This window comes from Xiphophorus couchianus, chromosome 8 (assembly GCF_001444195.1).
Source record: "Xiphophorus couchianus chromosome 8, X_couchianus-1.0, whole genome shotgun sequence".
NCBI classification, from domain to species: domain Eukaryota; kingdom Metazoa; phylum Chordata; class Actinopteri; order Cyprinodontiformes; family Poeciliidae; genus Xiphophorus; species Xiphophorus couchianus.
The window spans coordinates 4,999,357-5,015,382 of record NC_040235.1 but is presented as its reverse complement, the minus strand read 5'-3'; the positions used below and the strand labels follow the sequence as shown (position 1 = coordinate 5,015,382).

Sequence of the window (16,026 nt, the reverse complement as noted above, 5' to 3'; positions counted from 1 at the left end):
TAACAGAATCCATTTATGTTGACTAGTAAGTGATAAAATGGTAAATTACAAAATCATCTTTTTACAATATAAAAAACAAGAATCAACAAAGTAGATTGTTTCAATGGGAAAAACACGCCCTCCAAAGGTTGAGCCTTTACCTTATGGACAAAAAATATATAAACACCCCATGGCTCTGTCTGCAAGAATAATGGCAATGCTGCAGGCTGCAATGCTAACAGGAGCCGAGTGGAAAGACAATAACCCCTTAATTTGCTATCTGTCTATAAATATTCCAAAGAAATAGCATCTCAACATATCTAATTAGATCAGTCACTATTTGTGGTGGAAAATACATTTATACATGGCCAATAATTAGCTATTAGTTGTCATATACTACCATAACTTTGTGACACTGAATCATTTATTGAAATGAGCTTGTTCAAATTAATGGCATATGTAGTTTAATCTGTGACTGATTTGCCATTAATTGTGTGAACACCAGTTTCTAAACAGTTGCTCCTTATTCAAGGACAAAGGCAACAAATGGCGTGTAAAAAAGTACCTTCTGAAGTGTCTTGATACCACACAGCACAAAAGTAAAGCAGTCTCTGAAATAGTGCTTATACAACTAACTCAGTTCAGTCATTCCCACAAAAGCTAAAACTGTAAAGGAAAAATTTAGTAATAATGTTTAAATAAATTTGAGTGTACACTTTATGATGTTTTTATTAAAGGTTTGCACTCAGTTGCAGCTCAACAGGACATATGCTCTTCTGACCCTCCTCAAATAAGTTAAGAACAGGGTGTTCAGCGGTTAGAAATGTGAGACATGGCTAAGGTGATAAGCCTATTTTGTAGAAGTTCAGTTACTAGTATCTGTTTAGCCATCAGCAGAGAGGCTTTTTTGGATAATGCCTAAAGTTGAATTGTGAATGTGTATGCAACCCTGCTCAACTGAAACTTACAGATAAGTAACTTATAGATTTTTGCCTGACACTTGAGCCAGGGGGTGTGACTAAGTAATGTGTGATGTATCCTATCTAGAAGAGGGGACGTTCAACTCCAAGTCAGAACTCATCCGATTCTCACTGAGATGTGAGCTTTGTATGTTTTCTCCATTTGCAAATATTAATTAAAGCTGTGTTTGTTCTCTCCTAAAGCTGAAGTTTGGTCTCGAATTTTGTGCAACTTAACAAAACTTTAAGCACTTTTCAATTAAAACAAGTTTGAACAGCCATTACATTCATGTGTCCTCACTCTCTGTGTAATGGTAACAGTTTATATTGGGGTTTTTTCATGCTTTAGTTGGCTATAGAATGTGCAGTGTTCCCAATGCTTTGATGTGAATGTGAAATGTTATTTAATCACTATGTTAAATACGTTGCTTTTATGTTGAGTACAGCTGTTGATTCTAACACACTCCTAATAGAATGAGCTCTTCAATGCAAAAGTGCCTAAAAAGAGATGGATCTGCTAGAGGGGTACATATTGTTTCCACTTTGGTATTATATCTGGTTTAAATCAGTTTTCTAAACTCGCCTTTGGAAACATTGTGGCTGTGTTGCTAGGTGACAGAGCGGGAGCTGAAGTCAGGTGGCTACCACCTCCAAGTGACGGAGAAGAACAAGAAGGATTACATTGAGCGAATGGCGAAGTGGAGAGTGGAGAGGGGGGTGGTGCAGCAGACGGAGGCACTGGTCAGAGGCTTCTATGAGGTGAGCATGAGTTCTCACTAAAACACCACTGCTCTAAACCAAAGGGATACACTGTAAAAACACACAATCCATAACATTGTTTTCCTAACTGTCAGACATTAAAATAGATTAAACTTCTCCTGTTTTTATGTAAGGATACTTTTTCTATTTGTTAATGTCATAATGTTGCAAAAGATCTTTTTTTTTTTGTCTGTCGGTCTTCAAATCCAAAAATGTATAGATGGTAACAGAAATATAGTTATTGAGTAAATATTCTGAAAGAGTTAGAGACTCCATTTGAGCTTTTAAATATTGAAAAAAGATTGACCTTTATCAAGTAGATTTTCTTCTGGAAAAATAAAGTTGGTCTGTGCACATGATTTGGATTTCAAAATAATTAACTTTTAGGGAAGTTATTTGTCATCTGTGTGAGAATGAGCATATATTTCACTATATTACATTCAAGTTGTTAAAAAAAAAACTAAATACAATTTCAAAAGGGTTATTATTCACAGCTAAACTTCAATCAGGAATGTGATAAATTGATCCTAAACTGCTCGGCTTCCGGCACCAACTGTCTCCGCTGTGCTCCTGCTCAGGTGGTGGACTCCAGGCTAGTGTCGGTGTTTGATGCGCGGGAGTTGGAGCTGGTCATTGCTGGGACGGTTGAGATCGATCTCAGTGACTGGAGGAGCAACACGGAGTACAGAGGAGGTCTGTGTCATCTGTTCAGTTTCACTCCCAGATTCCAGACAAGATATGTGCAACTCAAGTCACATACTTGACATTTAGGCCTAGACACACTCATTTGTTTGCTTTGTTTTTTGTGGTAAAAAGTAAGAATCCTGTTGTCAATGTTGGGGGATGCAACAAAAGTACAAATGCATATGTAAATGAAATTGATGTCTTGCAGTATCCTCTTTTTTTCACCGGTTATTGCATGTAAAGGCCATCAGTATTAACAAACAATAAAACTGGAACTTGTTTACAAAATAGCAAAATAATTAAACTAAAACAATAAAATTAAACAAGAACAACAGAGTGGTATGAAAAATAAAATGTTCAACTGTAACAGAAAACACAGAGGTCAAAGATGGAATGGAGTTGAGCAGCATCGCAAAAAATGATCGGTTTTAAAACGTTTTTGTACACTCTGATTAGATTTTTATTTTTTTATTTTTGTTGTTGTAGTGAAACAGGGTTTTATGTTTTGAGAGATTTACATCATGTTATGTCATTCCCTTATTAAAAATCTACCTAAAGTGTTGCCTTGATTTTTTTTCATGCATGTTTAAGAAATCCTTGAATCTCCCATGGCAACCATTCTGGGGTGCCTAAACGCTTGCTCTCATAAAACTGTGATGACATGCTGCAGGCAACATGTTAGAAAGAGCAGGAGCTCCTTAAAGCACAGGTGTCAAACTCCAGTCCTGGAGGGTCACTGCCCTGCAATTTTTAGATGTGCCTCTGCTGCACCACACCTGAATAGAATAATTAGGTCATTAGCAAGGCTCTGGAGAACTGATCTACACAAGCAGGAGGTGATTAAGTCATTTCATTCCAGTGTTTTGTAGCTGTGGCACATCTAAAAACTGCAGGACAGCGGCCCTTGAGGACTGGAGTTTGACACCCCTGCCTTAAAGGGACAAAGGCCAATTTTAACATTAACATAGTTACTTGTTTGTACTATGTGCGTAGAAACTACATAATACTGTCCCTTTAATCTGGAATCACACATAGATATCTTTGGTAATAGTGGAAGAAAACAAGATAAGAATAGGATATAAATAGAAACAGGATAACTTAGAGCATGTGTCCTGATGTTATTATCTGGTTTCCTTTCTTCTCTGCTGGTGTTTCTACTAGTGGGTGTATTTCTTAACTCACCAGCATTGAGATGCTGCTCAGAACTGTAGAAAATATTTTAATGAAATATTCAAAACAAGGATCATTTTGAATTAATCATTGAATTTTGGTAAAAAAGTATCTTCTTTATAGTGTTAATGCTTCCTTTATTTGAAAGTGGTGTTATCATCCATCAGTTTAAATCATCCTTTATTGTTTTCAACAGAGGAGTCAAGTTAAGGTGGAATAACTATGATAGTTTGAGAAGGAGAATTATATCTCCAGGAGTTACAGCCCAGCATGTCACTGTATTAACAATTAGTGTGCTATCCCTGCCAGGTTACCATGATGGCCACATAGTAATGCGATGGTTCTGGGCAGCGGTGGAGAGGTTTACCAATGAGCAGCGTCTCCGCTTGCTGCAGTTCGTCACAGGGACGTCCAGTGTGCCGTACGAAGGCTTTGCATCCCTAAGAGGATCTAACGGCCTCCGGCGTTTCTGCATTGAAAAGTGGGGCAAAGTCACATCACTACCCAGGTATATCAATGTTTAAAAAAAAGTTACACCAAAATATCCAAATTTGCACAGAACCATCTTGGTTTATCTGCAAAAAAGAGAGTTGTTTTGAGTTTTAATTAATCTTTAAAATATTTTGTTTTAAAAACATATCTTTTATAAAAGCTAGACACCGCAGCTTTACCTAAATGTCATCTGGTTATTATGTCTGAGCTGGACTGGCTTTTGGTTCAGCTGAAGCCCTGCTGCTTGCAGGATGAGGAAATCCTCTCAGTCAGAGAGTCTTGCTGACTTCTGATCACTTTCATTGTCCCCACTGGGAACTGAAGAATAGAGCATCAGCAAGAGAAAAACACAAAGCAGTTGTTTGGTTTCACTCTGAGCTATTTGATCAGTTTGTTTTTTGAAATCTTAGGGGTGATTTTGAGAACAGTGAAACATCATGTATGTTCTTCTGAATGAATAAAATGCCTCACCCCTAGCTGTCACCAACACCAGTCACTGTGTGTATTTCACTTTCTCTCTCAGGGCTCACACCTGCTTTAACCGCCTTGACCTTCCTCCATACCCCTCATACACCACTCTGTATGAGAAGCTGCTCATCGCTGTGGAGGAAACCAGCACTTTTGGCCTGGAATGACCCATAGGAATCAAATGGTTTCACTCTGGCTAGGCCTGGAAGCTGAAGGAAGGAGAGCAGCCCATGTTGGCTCCAAGTCTTGTAAAGATTTGTGAAGTGTAACAGACATTTGGTGAATTGGCCTGGTTGGGTTCTCTGTGTTCAACTATCAGTTCACTAGAAGGAGGTTTCTGACTGCAGCCATATGATGACAGTTCTAGTTTTATTAGTGGTAGTGAAACACCACAATGACTTTTCAAAACTCATTATGTCTATGTCTGTATGAAGGAATCCAAAATTCTTATTTGCATGAACCAAAGTGGATCAGCCCTCCAAAATACCAAAATGCTCATGGTAACAAATAATAAATGGAAAACAGGCAGATAAAGTGCCTGTTTTCCATATGACTGGAAAACAACAAAATAGTTCTCAAATAAGACTTCTACAAATCTAAGATTGTTGACATTGTTAGATTTACCGATATTCCATCCATCCATCCATTTTCTTCCACTTCATCCGGGGTCGGTTCGCCGGGGTAGCAGCTTCAGAAAGGAGGCCTAGACTTCTCTCTCCCCAGCCACTTGTTCCAGCTCCTCTGGGGGAATCCCAAGGCTCTCCCAGGCCAGTCGAGAAACATAGTCCCTCCAGCGTGTCCTGGGTCATCCCCGGGGCCTCCTCCCAGTTTGATGTGCCCAGAACACCTCCTTGGCACTAAGGGACGCCAAGAAGGCATCCCTTGGCATCCTGGTCAGATGCGCGAGCCACCTCAACTGGCCCCTGTACCCCATACTCCCAGAGAACCCCCCATAGGGCTCTCCGAGGGACACGGTCAAACTCCTTCTCCAAGTCCACAAAACACAAGTAGACCGGTTGGGTGAACTCCCATGCACCCTCCAGGACCCTGCTGAGGACGAAAACCACACTGCTCTTCCTGAATCAGAAGTTCGACTATCCAACCCTCCTCTCTAGGACCCCTGAATAGACCTTGCCAGGGAGGCTTAAGAGTGTGCCCCCCCCTATAATTGGAGCACACCCTCCGGTCACCTTTTTTGAACAGGGGGACCACCACCCCACAACGTCCCGAGTTGAGGTCAGCAGCACACCATCCCCACTATAAACAGTGTTGGTGCCGTACTGCTTTTCCCCCCTGAGACGCCGGATGGTGGACCAGAATCGTCTCGAAACCATGCGGAAGTCTTTCTCCATCGCCTCTCCAAACTCCTCCCCCACCTGAGTTTTTGCCTCAGCAACCACCTGAGCCGCATGCCGCTTTGCCCGCTGGTACCCATCAGCTGCTTCCAGAGTCCCACAGGCCAAAAAGGCCCGATAGGACTCCTTCTTCAGCCTGACAGCATCCCTCACCGAAAGTCTCCACCAACGGGTTCGAGGGTGGCCGCCGTGACAGGCACCAACAACCTTGCGGCCACAGCATCGATAAGCCGCCTTGACAATAGAGGCACGGAACATAGTCCACTCAGACTCGATGTCTCCCACCTCCCCTGGAACGTGTTCAAAGTTCTGCCGGAGATGGGAGTTAAAGCTCCATCTCACAGGGGACTCCAGACGTTCCCAGCAGACCCTCACAACATGTTTGGGTCTGCCAGGGCCCCCTCCCTTGGCCGCCACTAACCTCACTTTGCACCCGACCCCTTTTGCCCCTCTCATAGGTGGTGGACCCATGGCAGGGGGGACCCATGTCTCCTCTTCTGGCTGAACCCGGCCAGACTCCATGGGTAAAAGCCCGGCCATCGTGCCCCCCCTCCGGGCCTGGCTGCAGAGTGGGACCCCGGTGACCCATGTCCGGGGGAGGGAATACCATGTCCAATGTATTTGTTCATCATAGGGGTCTTCGGGCTGCACTTTGTCTGGTCCTACACCTAGGGCCTGTCTGCCTTGGGTGACCGTACCAGGGGCATAAAGCCCCAGACAGCATAGCTCCTAGGAACATTGGGGCACTCTAACCCCTCCACCACGATACGTGGCAGCCCAAGGAGAGGAGATTTTACTTAACAAAAACTAAAAACTGAAGCAATTACAGAATTTTGAACACGCTAATAACAGATTGCTCCTTTAAACGCAAACTGATTAATTCTAACATTTTAGATGAATTATAGCTAAGTTCTTGGATCAAGAAAAAACCTCTTGTTATTTATTGTTGAAAATTAATTGGCAAATAAAATCTGAGAAGGAAAGGTTGAAACTTGACTCTGCCTTAGCAATATCATATAAATTTTGGACCAACATACAGTATATGCAGAGCTTCAGATTTTTATATAAAAAGAACACCTGAATTAGTGTTCATTTTATTTCAGTACTGTTACATAAGAGGAATAATCCACTCAACAGTGTAATTAAAATTGTGCACCCATTTAAAATGCCATGAGTTTATTTAGATCTTTCCAAACAGAGATTTGTTGTTATTAAGCTATGTAGAGATTAATTTATCTTAAAAAGTTAATCAGATATAGACATAAATTTAACCTAAAATAAATCTGGGAATATTCTAACATACATATAGGTTAAAGCCATTCACTCGGGTTCTCTGGTTCTGCTCTTAGTGAACAATCACATTTGTGTTTTAGGTCTTGTGGGTGTACTAAGAAGTTGGATGCAAATACCCAACATCTCTGGAAGGATGACATCATGGCCAAGTCCTGCTACATGGAGGTTCATTTGTCAAAATGCAAGAGCACCGGTTTTCATTTAGGAGAATGAATTCTTATTTTCTCTGATACATTGTGCAGTTCTCACTCAAAATTCTCCCCTCACAGTTAAAAAAAAATCTGAATATTCAATGCTGTCTATCAGAATTTCTGATTTTATTTTTTTTCTTCTCTCAAATTTGAATTCTTTCAAAAATTTGTCTTCTAGTTCACACTCACACAGAGAGACAAACACATGCTCATAGCGGTGTATTTTAACAGGAAAGAATATTCATACAATAACAGGCTTTTATTATATCACCCGTTACAGTTAATTTCAGTGGATGGTTATAAACTCAACAAAAACAAACAATTTAGCCTCTGTCCCTACAAAGAACTGGTGTCATGCAGAATGCTCTATATCTGGACGTGCAGCTTTTCAGTCTGGATCTCTAAGTTCAGTGTAACATAGAAACATCAGCTGGAGACAGACTTCATCTTTGAGAAAACAGCATCATTAAGGACAGCTGTCCTCCACAACAGTCCTCCTCTCTAAGCACTTCTAAACGACCATGATGTGATTAAATCAGTCATCATTTCCCATCATTTCCAACTTAAGGACTTCTGAGACCTTCTATGGAAACTTGGGGGATCACATCGTCCAATAAGTGATGTGCTCCCCCACAACACATCGGAGTGCATCGGCAAACCGTGCACTCCAAGGTTTGCCGATGGCTGTTTATGGTCCGGTCCCAAGCTGTAATTGGGGGATTTCAGAAACTCACCAACCTGTTGAGGGATGCTGCAGCTTTGAACTGCTCTTCTGCTGTTTGAACAGGAACTGTCATGTTCTAGTCTTCCACAGATGACTGCTTCATCTCAGACTGCCGTTGCTCTCCAACTTGTCACTCATCATCATATCAAATGTTTTGAACTGTTGCAAAGCAGCATGCAAATGTCCAAAGGCTCAAGATTAATGGACACATTTACCTTCTAAACCACTATGTACCGGAGCTCCAGGACAAACCAGTGTAATGTATGCAATAATAGAGACTTTGACTCCAACATGTACCACAGTCATCTTGTCTCTGACGGTGACTCACTGCAGACTCCTGCATTCATCCCCTAGTTTTTGCTTCCATGTTTCTCTGAATAATGAAACTGTGCCTCAGTAACTTACTGCCTCAGGCGTGGTGTGTGGGGTTACTGGGTTTCAAACCTGGCGTCATTTTTGGTTCAGTTATTTGTATGCTTATTTTTGTTTGTGAGTGTCTTCTCAGTCAGGTGGACTTGGCATTCTAGAGAGTGCTTGTTTTATACATCATGTCTGATTAATATTATTTTGATGCTTTAACAAACCTAAAGATATCAGGAGTATTTATTCATGGTCTTTGAAATGAAGAGGTAGTAAACTTACCATTTTACAATCATGTTGCATTTTTTATATATAGTAAAAAAAAGAAAGCCCGCAAGAAAAACTGCTCAGGTTGCAAATATCTGTCATTTTCATTGAGGAGATTTTTCTTGCCACAGACAATTTCTTTGTTATTTACATTGTTTTTGATTGGTTGAATTTCATTGTTTTGGTTGATTTTGTTTTCTGTTTAAATACACTATATTGCCAGAAGTATTTGCTTTTCTGCCTTTTCACGCACATGAACTTGAAGTGCCACCTCATTTTCATCTATGACAACATTTTGGGTAACCCTTTGTAGCAATAACTGCTGCAACTCCTCTTGGAGGGTTTCCTCAAGTTCATCATTTAGCGACAGAGAATATTCATAGATTAAAAATAAAATAAAATAATAATTTAACCTAATCTGTCTTTCCCTAATGCTGACATTGTAGGATTCTAAATGGAAATTGAGTGTCTTGGATGTCCCAGTCAGGCTGGATCTTCTGGAAAACCACTTGCAGATTTCTTGGACAGAGTCCACATCCATCCATCCATCCATTTTCCGTTCACCCTTGTCCCTAATGGGGTCGGGAGGGTTGCTGGTGCCTATCTCCAGCTACATTCCGGGCGAGAGGCGGGGTACACCCCGGACAGGTCGCCAGTCTGTCGCAGGGCACAGAGTCCACAGTTTAAGTTTTTTTTCTTGACTTGGTGACGTAGATGGCACCTAATGAGTTCTCTTACTGTAGTTTGGCTCCATTCCTATTGAGACCTGCTGCTTCAGCATCACATGGTCATTCACTCATCACTTTGATGCAGTAGTAATCATACGCACATATGTTATTCTGTTTTCAAGATCATTGTCAAAATCACAACTTCTTTCATCCAAAATCTAATCATTTTGGATATATGCAATAAATGTGCAATTATTTCTCTAATGATTGCATATTTGTCCCTTAACAACTAAGGGGCCATTATATCTTAAGTTATAATCATCATCGTCATAGTTTAATTTAATGCAGACTATTAAAAGAAACATAAATCATTAATTATTTTAATTATTTGTAATCAAAATCATAGTTGCACACCTCTATAAGAGTAAACAATGCTAATCCATGATTTTTACTTCCCACTTTTATTTATTCAATAAAGTGATAGTACTTTATTCTTTAATCAGTCTATGCATGGAAATAAGTAATTGTCTCACCTATTTTTGACAGATGTTTTGCATAGCTGTTGACAATGTTAGCTATGGTCACTTATTCTATGAAGTTTTATATTCACTGCTCTCAAGTCAATCTAAAGGCTGCATGATATTTGGATATCCATAGATATTGACTTTATAAAAAGTTACAGAATTCTCCACAATATATCTGCTGACCCAGCTCTGATTGTATCTGATCTACGGCTTCATGGGTTCCCAGTAACTTCCATTTTGTTCTAATGTTAGTGACAGTTGACATCAGAATATTTAGTGACAAAAATTCAGCTGGACCTTATTACACAGGAGCTGCCCTTTGACAATAACACAGTGGAATCCATGAGTCTGACCCATATTTTTATGTTTGTAGAAGCAGTGTGCCTTTGTGATGAACTTTATTTACATATGAGAATAGAAGTCATTTCAAACACCTGAATTCAGAGATTTATGCAAACAATTATGGCAATATACAGTACAGACCAAAAGTTTGGACACACCTTCACACATTCAATGGGTTTTCTTTATTTTCATGACTATTTATAAGGCAAGAAATCCCACTTATTAACCTGACAGGGCACACCTATGAAGTGAAAACCATTTCAGGTGACTACCTCTTGAAGCTCATCAAGAAAATGCAGAGTGTGTCAAAGCAGTAATCACAGCAAAAGGTTGCTACTCTGAAGAAACTAGAATATAAGGGGTATTTTCAGTTGTTTTACACTTTTTTGTTTAGTGCATATTTCCACATGTAATATTCATAGTTTTGATGCCTTCAGTGTGAATCTATAATGTCAATAGTCATGAAAATAAAGGAAACTCATTGAATTAAAAGGTGTGTCCAAACTTTTGGTCTGTACTGTATATATTTCATACTACTCTAAGTTGTAAAATGTAAATTGGTCCAAATTACATAGATGATATTCACTCGCTGGAATCTACATTTTGAAAAGATCTCCATAAAACTTATGCAGTAGTGCATTTATTACCAAAGAGAATCCATTTTAACATAGCTAAGTATTTTTTGGAAGAAAAAGCTGATTTTTGAAGGAGCATTGCTTGAGAATCATAATTTGTGGTAATAACATTATTCTCTATCTCAAAACAGTTCTTACTGGAGATAAAGGTCCAAACTGACAGGCATGGATTGACTAGATGCACTGTGGTACAGTCAATGTGCATTCCCCTTTAATTAGCTAACCCAGATATAATTGTCATTGTAAACTGTTATTAAACAATTGTAGGCCCGGGGTGGAGAGGTGGGTGGTGAACATTTGTACCACGTCACCCAAATCAGAAACCTGCGCTGTAAAGTATACACTGACATGAAATCTTTTCACCATCACCTAATTTTAGATAGAATCGGGTACAAATTCAGATAAGCAAAAGATTGGCTTAAGAGTGAGCTGGCATGTACACAAGGGGCCAATCAGAGTGCATCAGTGAAAACATCTGAACTACAGCAACTGAGTAACCTACAGTTGCTGGAGCAGCTGACAGTCACTGAAAACAGCAAGAAAGTTTCTAAGGGCCTGAAATAAAAAGAAAAACTGGCAGTATTGATATCTCATCACATGAGAGACAATCAGAATACCCTTGTTAGTACTTATTCTTTCAAAGAAAGTAAATTTTAACACTCTCTGGAAAGTGCAGGCTATTTCTCTGCAGAGGAAAGGTGAAGTGGCAATAAATGAGAAAGTTCTCTGAAAAAGGAAGAAATTTAAAATCTCGCAGCAAACAGAAATTACAAGATGTTCAATATTTTTGCCTCACATTCAGAACTAACAAATGATTTTTTTGGGCAGTATATTATATTTTCAGAGTTAGACCTGTGGATCACAGCTGAATAAGTGAAAGTTGACCAATTCCATTATCCTAATTCAGGAGTTATTTCCATTTTGGGTCTTATCAAGATCATGAGGACATTCATGATAAAAGGGTTAAATGAAAAAAAAAACAACAACTACCAATTAACAAACTGTTAAAAAAATAATAAATAACTCAGTAATTCTTAAAATGCATTCATATTAAAAATGTTTTCACATTGATGTAATTTGGCAGTACAGAGATTAAAACAGATTTGATAAAAAAAATAATTTTTAAAGCACACAAGAGTTACCTTTAAGGTTCTATTTATGTGAAACACTACAGTCTTTAGGGACAAAAAAGTTTGACACATGTCCTAATCTAATCTCATCTAATCTAATTCCTCCCTATCACAGTACATTTCTAGATGTTACATAACAATGAACAAGACCGAGGTAGGTCAGGAACTGAATACGTTCTGTGACAAAAGTTTGAGTCCTGGGCGAGTTTGAGACTCATGATGAGAATGAGTAGTTTAAGACAAACGGCTCTAATGTGGAACAACAACTCATGTAGGAATCCATAGAGTATCGCTTTGGCTTGGATTAATAAACTACAAGATCTCCCATAACATTAGACAAAGAGGAGGCCTCAAAGACACAATGAGATGGGTTTACTCTATCATCAGCAAAATCTCTCATGGTAAAATAAAGATAACCAGGTCTTTGGTTGTTAAATACAACCTGGTCCAGTGTGACAAACATGAATCGAAACAGTTCCAGAAATGTTACAAAGTGAGCAGTGTGAATGTTGTGATCTCATTATGAGACCTGCAAGTTCCTTTAAAATCTAAACCTGAACAAGCCCATCAGTATTTGGTCACTGTGAACCAAATTACATCTAAACTTAACTGTTCCAACTGGGTGCCCATCTTATTGCTGACCTTCTTTTTATCCAGACGAATGTAAACTATCCTTCCTTGTGAATAGTTAGAGTTAATGTTCATATGAAGATGTGTATAACTCATATTAGTATATAAATAGAACACAGACCTTAGCTAACTTTGTATCCGGTCAAAATTTCAAGTCACTGCAATTCAGTTGTCCCAGACAATCTGCTAGAATTGGTAGGTTGTGTTTCCTAAAATGCTGTGCTAGAGGGAAAGTCTGCCTTCCATCACAGCTTACAATTAATTCTGTTTTCTTTTTAAGAATGTTTTTGGCACTACTGGCCTTTATTCAATAGTGATCTGACAGGAAGGGGGGAGAGACATGCAGCAAGGAAACCAAGGAAAGGAGTCACACTTGGGACGGCAGTGTAGGTCTGTGACCTCCACTCTAACCACTGCACCACACGATGGCCCAATTTTGTTTTCTTAAGACATTTAAAAACCTCTTCCAATTGCCAGAGACTGAACCAACAATTCCCTCTGTACTTAACATGATGACAATCATTTTATCTGACCTAAACCACACTGTTGTCACTGTGTATTAGTGTAGACAAATAGAGCAAGATTTGTGTAAATTCTGAATAATCTGTGAAAAAATTTATCAACTGTCGTATTCCCCTGGGAGCAGCTGGAATTGGGCTTTTTACACTTTTGTTTTACTTTTATTTTGTTACTTTTGCAACAGAAAATGTGATGACATTTTAAAATTAGAACCACTGGACGGTAAAATTAAGAGATTAAAATATTTTGCTAAGCCATTTGTTAAGTGAGCTCAAGTACTTATTGAAATTGGAGGAAACTAATTTACAAATCGCACACTCTTTCTTCTGTTGAAGCCTTAATCATATTTATTGCATCTCCACAAGATGCAATAAATATGGTTGTTTTTGTGTCACCTCACAGATACCCACTGCCTTTGTCCACTCCTTTCACTGCAGGCACCCTCAGTTGTTGTATCTCCTATGTCAACATGTCTCATCTTGTCATAGCTTTCACTACTGCATATCCAGCTGGAATATTCTATGCTTTGGAGGAAGATTGATGGATGCTCTTTGGCAACCATAAGAAATACTCTTTTGATACATTATGTTCTAATTTAGATTAATGCATAAACATTTATTCATTCATATAATGTACCACTATCACTGACCTGTAAATGTCAAATGAATAAACTAGAAAACAGTTGAGGTTTCAACAGAAAGGTATGGGAATGGATAATTGTAGCAACATTCATTTATTAATTTATTTTTAATTTTACATTTTAAAGTCAGAATTCAATAAAAATAGTTGTAAAGAAAATATGATTTAATGGATGGAAATGTTGTGTGAGGTGACACTGAAGCATGCAGAAGCTTTTGTTTTTACTTTTGTTATACTTGTTTTATCTGTTATATATCTGTGCAGAATTTTGAAAGGTGCAGTTCTGAAATAAGTGATGACGGGTTGCTAAATACTCAGGCTGTACTAATATCCACCATGCCATACAACTGTTTATGAACCTTAATAAAATTATCACTTTGTTACTGCGCTGCTGCTCTGGGGATTTATTCTACATGCACAGTCGAGTAGGAATATAATATAAAGATGTTAATCTTTGGGGTAGGGGGAATCCTTACAAGGAAATTTCACTAGATTTTCTTTGAAGTTCTGCTGGAGAATCAAAGCCATATTTGCCAAAAGCTGTTTTACAATCTTTGTAGCTTCAGTGTTTATGGGTTAAAATTTTAGTTGTTTTTACATTATTGTGCAGAGAGATCAGAAGTGAAGAGGTTGACCAGCCTAGAAATTTTCTGTATAAAAAACTTGTTCAGATGTAGTTTTAAACAGAAATTATTAGATTCATCTGAACATAATCAGCCCTTCAGACAGGTGAAGCTGTGAAAGTCAACATGTAGACAACTTAATACTGAACATAAGTAATAATCTATCCATCCATCCATCCATTGTCTGTTCACCCTTGTCCCTAATGGGGTCGGGAGGGTTGCTGGTGCCCATCTCCAGCTACGTTCCAGGCGGGAGGCGGGGTTCGCCCTGGACAGGTCGCCAGTCTGTCGCAGGTAAGTAATAATCTAATATTGTTATTTTTTAAATGTTATTTAAGTTTACATTTTTCTCTATTCACATAAAAAGAATGAAAAAAAGAACATAGCAACCAACAGACCAAGATGTGGTTGGTGTTACAATGACACCAAGTGGATTATAGTTTGCATTGCTCAATGACTCTTAATATAATGAGTTAGTCTTTAATGGCCTGCCAAGGACTTGTTGTCCTTAAGCCACTATGTAACTACTTTACTTGTAAGCTGGTTATACATAGTTCTCATGTGACATCACACTTCCAGGAACTTTGTAGGTGACAGCCATCTTGGTATGCAGTTGCTATGGAGTTGCTATGACAACAAGAAATAAACCACAAGCTTATTACTTGCTCTTACCTAGTATATTATAACTATTATTCAATCACAACTTTTGAGTACTCTACTCACCTCTGTGTAATACTTCAATAAATATCAGTGATATTTACAGTAGTATTTACTGCCAAACTAGCTAAATTAGCTTAGCTAATGTAGCTTTTATCTTCAAGCCAAGACGGACATGTAGCCTATGTGTATGTTACTGCATGTACTTACACTGCCAGTCACCAGAACCTTCTTATTCACACAAAGAGTTTGTATGTTCAACGGATTTAATAAAAAATCCGTTGAAACATTGATTGTATGTGTCAGTGGATTTCAGGTCATGAACTTCCGCCATAGTGTGCACTCTTTATGTTCACAAAGTAGTGAACTTTGTCATAATAGAATATCGGAGGCAGGTTGTCTACATCATCTGACATGCTTCCATAATCTGTTTCATACGGGTTGATCCCAACAGCAGCAATTTTGTTGATATTTCTCTTGCACATTGGTTGAGAGTGTCAATATCCTTTCTTTGTCAAAGGCATGATTCATCTACACTTTGTGCTGCACTTGCCTACTAAGATGGTGCAGATCACTTCCGGTTCAGACTTGTGGGAAAATTCAACTAAGAATCGTTAGCAGTGAGACGGTTTTAGGCCAAATATAATGCCAAACTAAAAGGAATTGCACGAAAACGTCACAATTCACACAAAAAACATAAAGAAAGGTTGATTTGGGGGCAAGAGGCAGAGTATGGCCTAGACAGGTGATCCATCGCAGGGCAACACAAAGACTCAAACCCAGGACTTTCTAGCTGCAAGGCAACGGTACTTTGGCCACTGTGCAGCCCTGAAACGCATCAGTGACTTGAAAACAAGTACCAGTCTGTAATTAATGTATTTAAGTTAGTATATTATCTGAAGAAGATACTTTTTTAAAATCAATACTAATTTATTAAATATACGGTCATATAAATATA

The 16,026-nt window shown here is 38.8% G+C and overlaps 1 protein-coding gene across 5 annotated transcripts in view; it reads left to right on the top strand.

Annotated features, from left to right (window-relative positions):
• The window catches only part of hecw1a (HECT, C2 and WW domain containing E3 ubiquitin protein ligase 1a), a 68,368-nt gene extending 63,168 nt beyond the window's left edge, over positions 1-5,200 (top strand). For 3 of the 5 annotated variants that reach the window (XM_028025815.1, XM_028025814.1, XM_028025813.1), the window contains 4 exons: positions 1,551-1,697; positions 2,276-2,390; positions 3,861-4,059; positions 4,567-5,200. In XM_028025815.1, the coding sequence (XP_027881616.1) occupies positions 1,551-1,697; positions 2,276-2,390; positions 3,861-4,059; positions 4,567-4,678 (573 nt within the window). In that variant the 3' untranslated portion in view covers positions 4,679-5,200. The remainder of the gene's footprint in view (positions 1-1,550; positions 1,698-2,275; positions 2,391-3,860; positions 4,060-4,566) is intronic. The other 2 variants (XM_028025818.1, XM_028025816.1) reach the window with 1 other exon arrangement.
• The last annotated feature ends 10,826 nt before the right edge of the window (positions 5,201-16,026 follow it).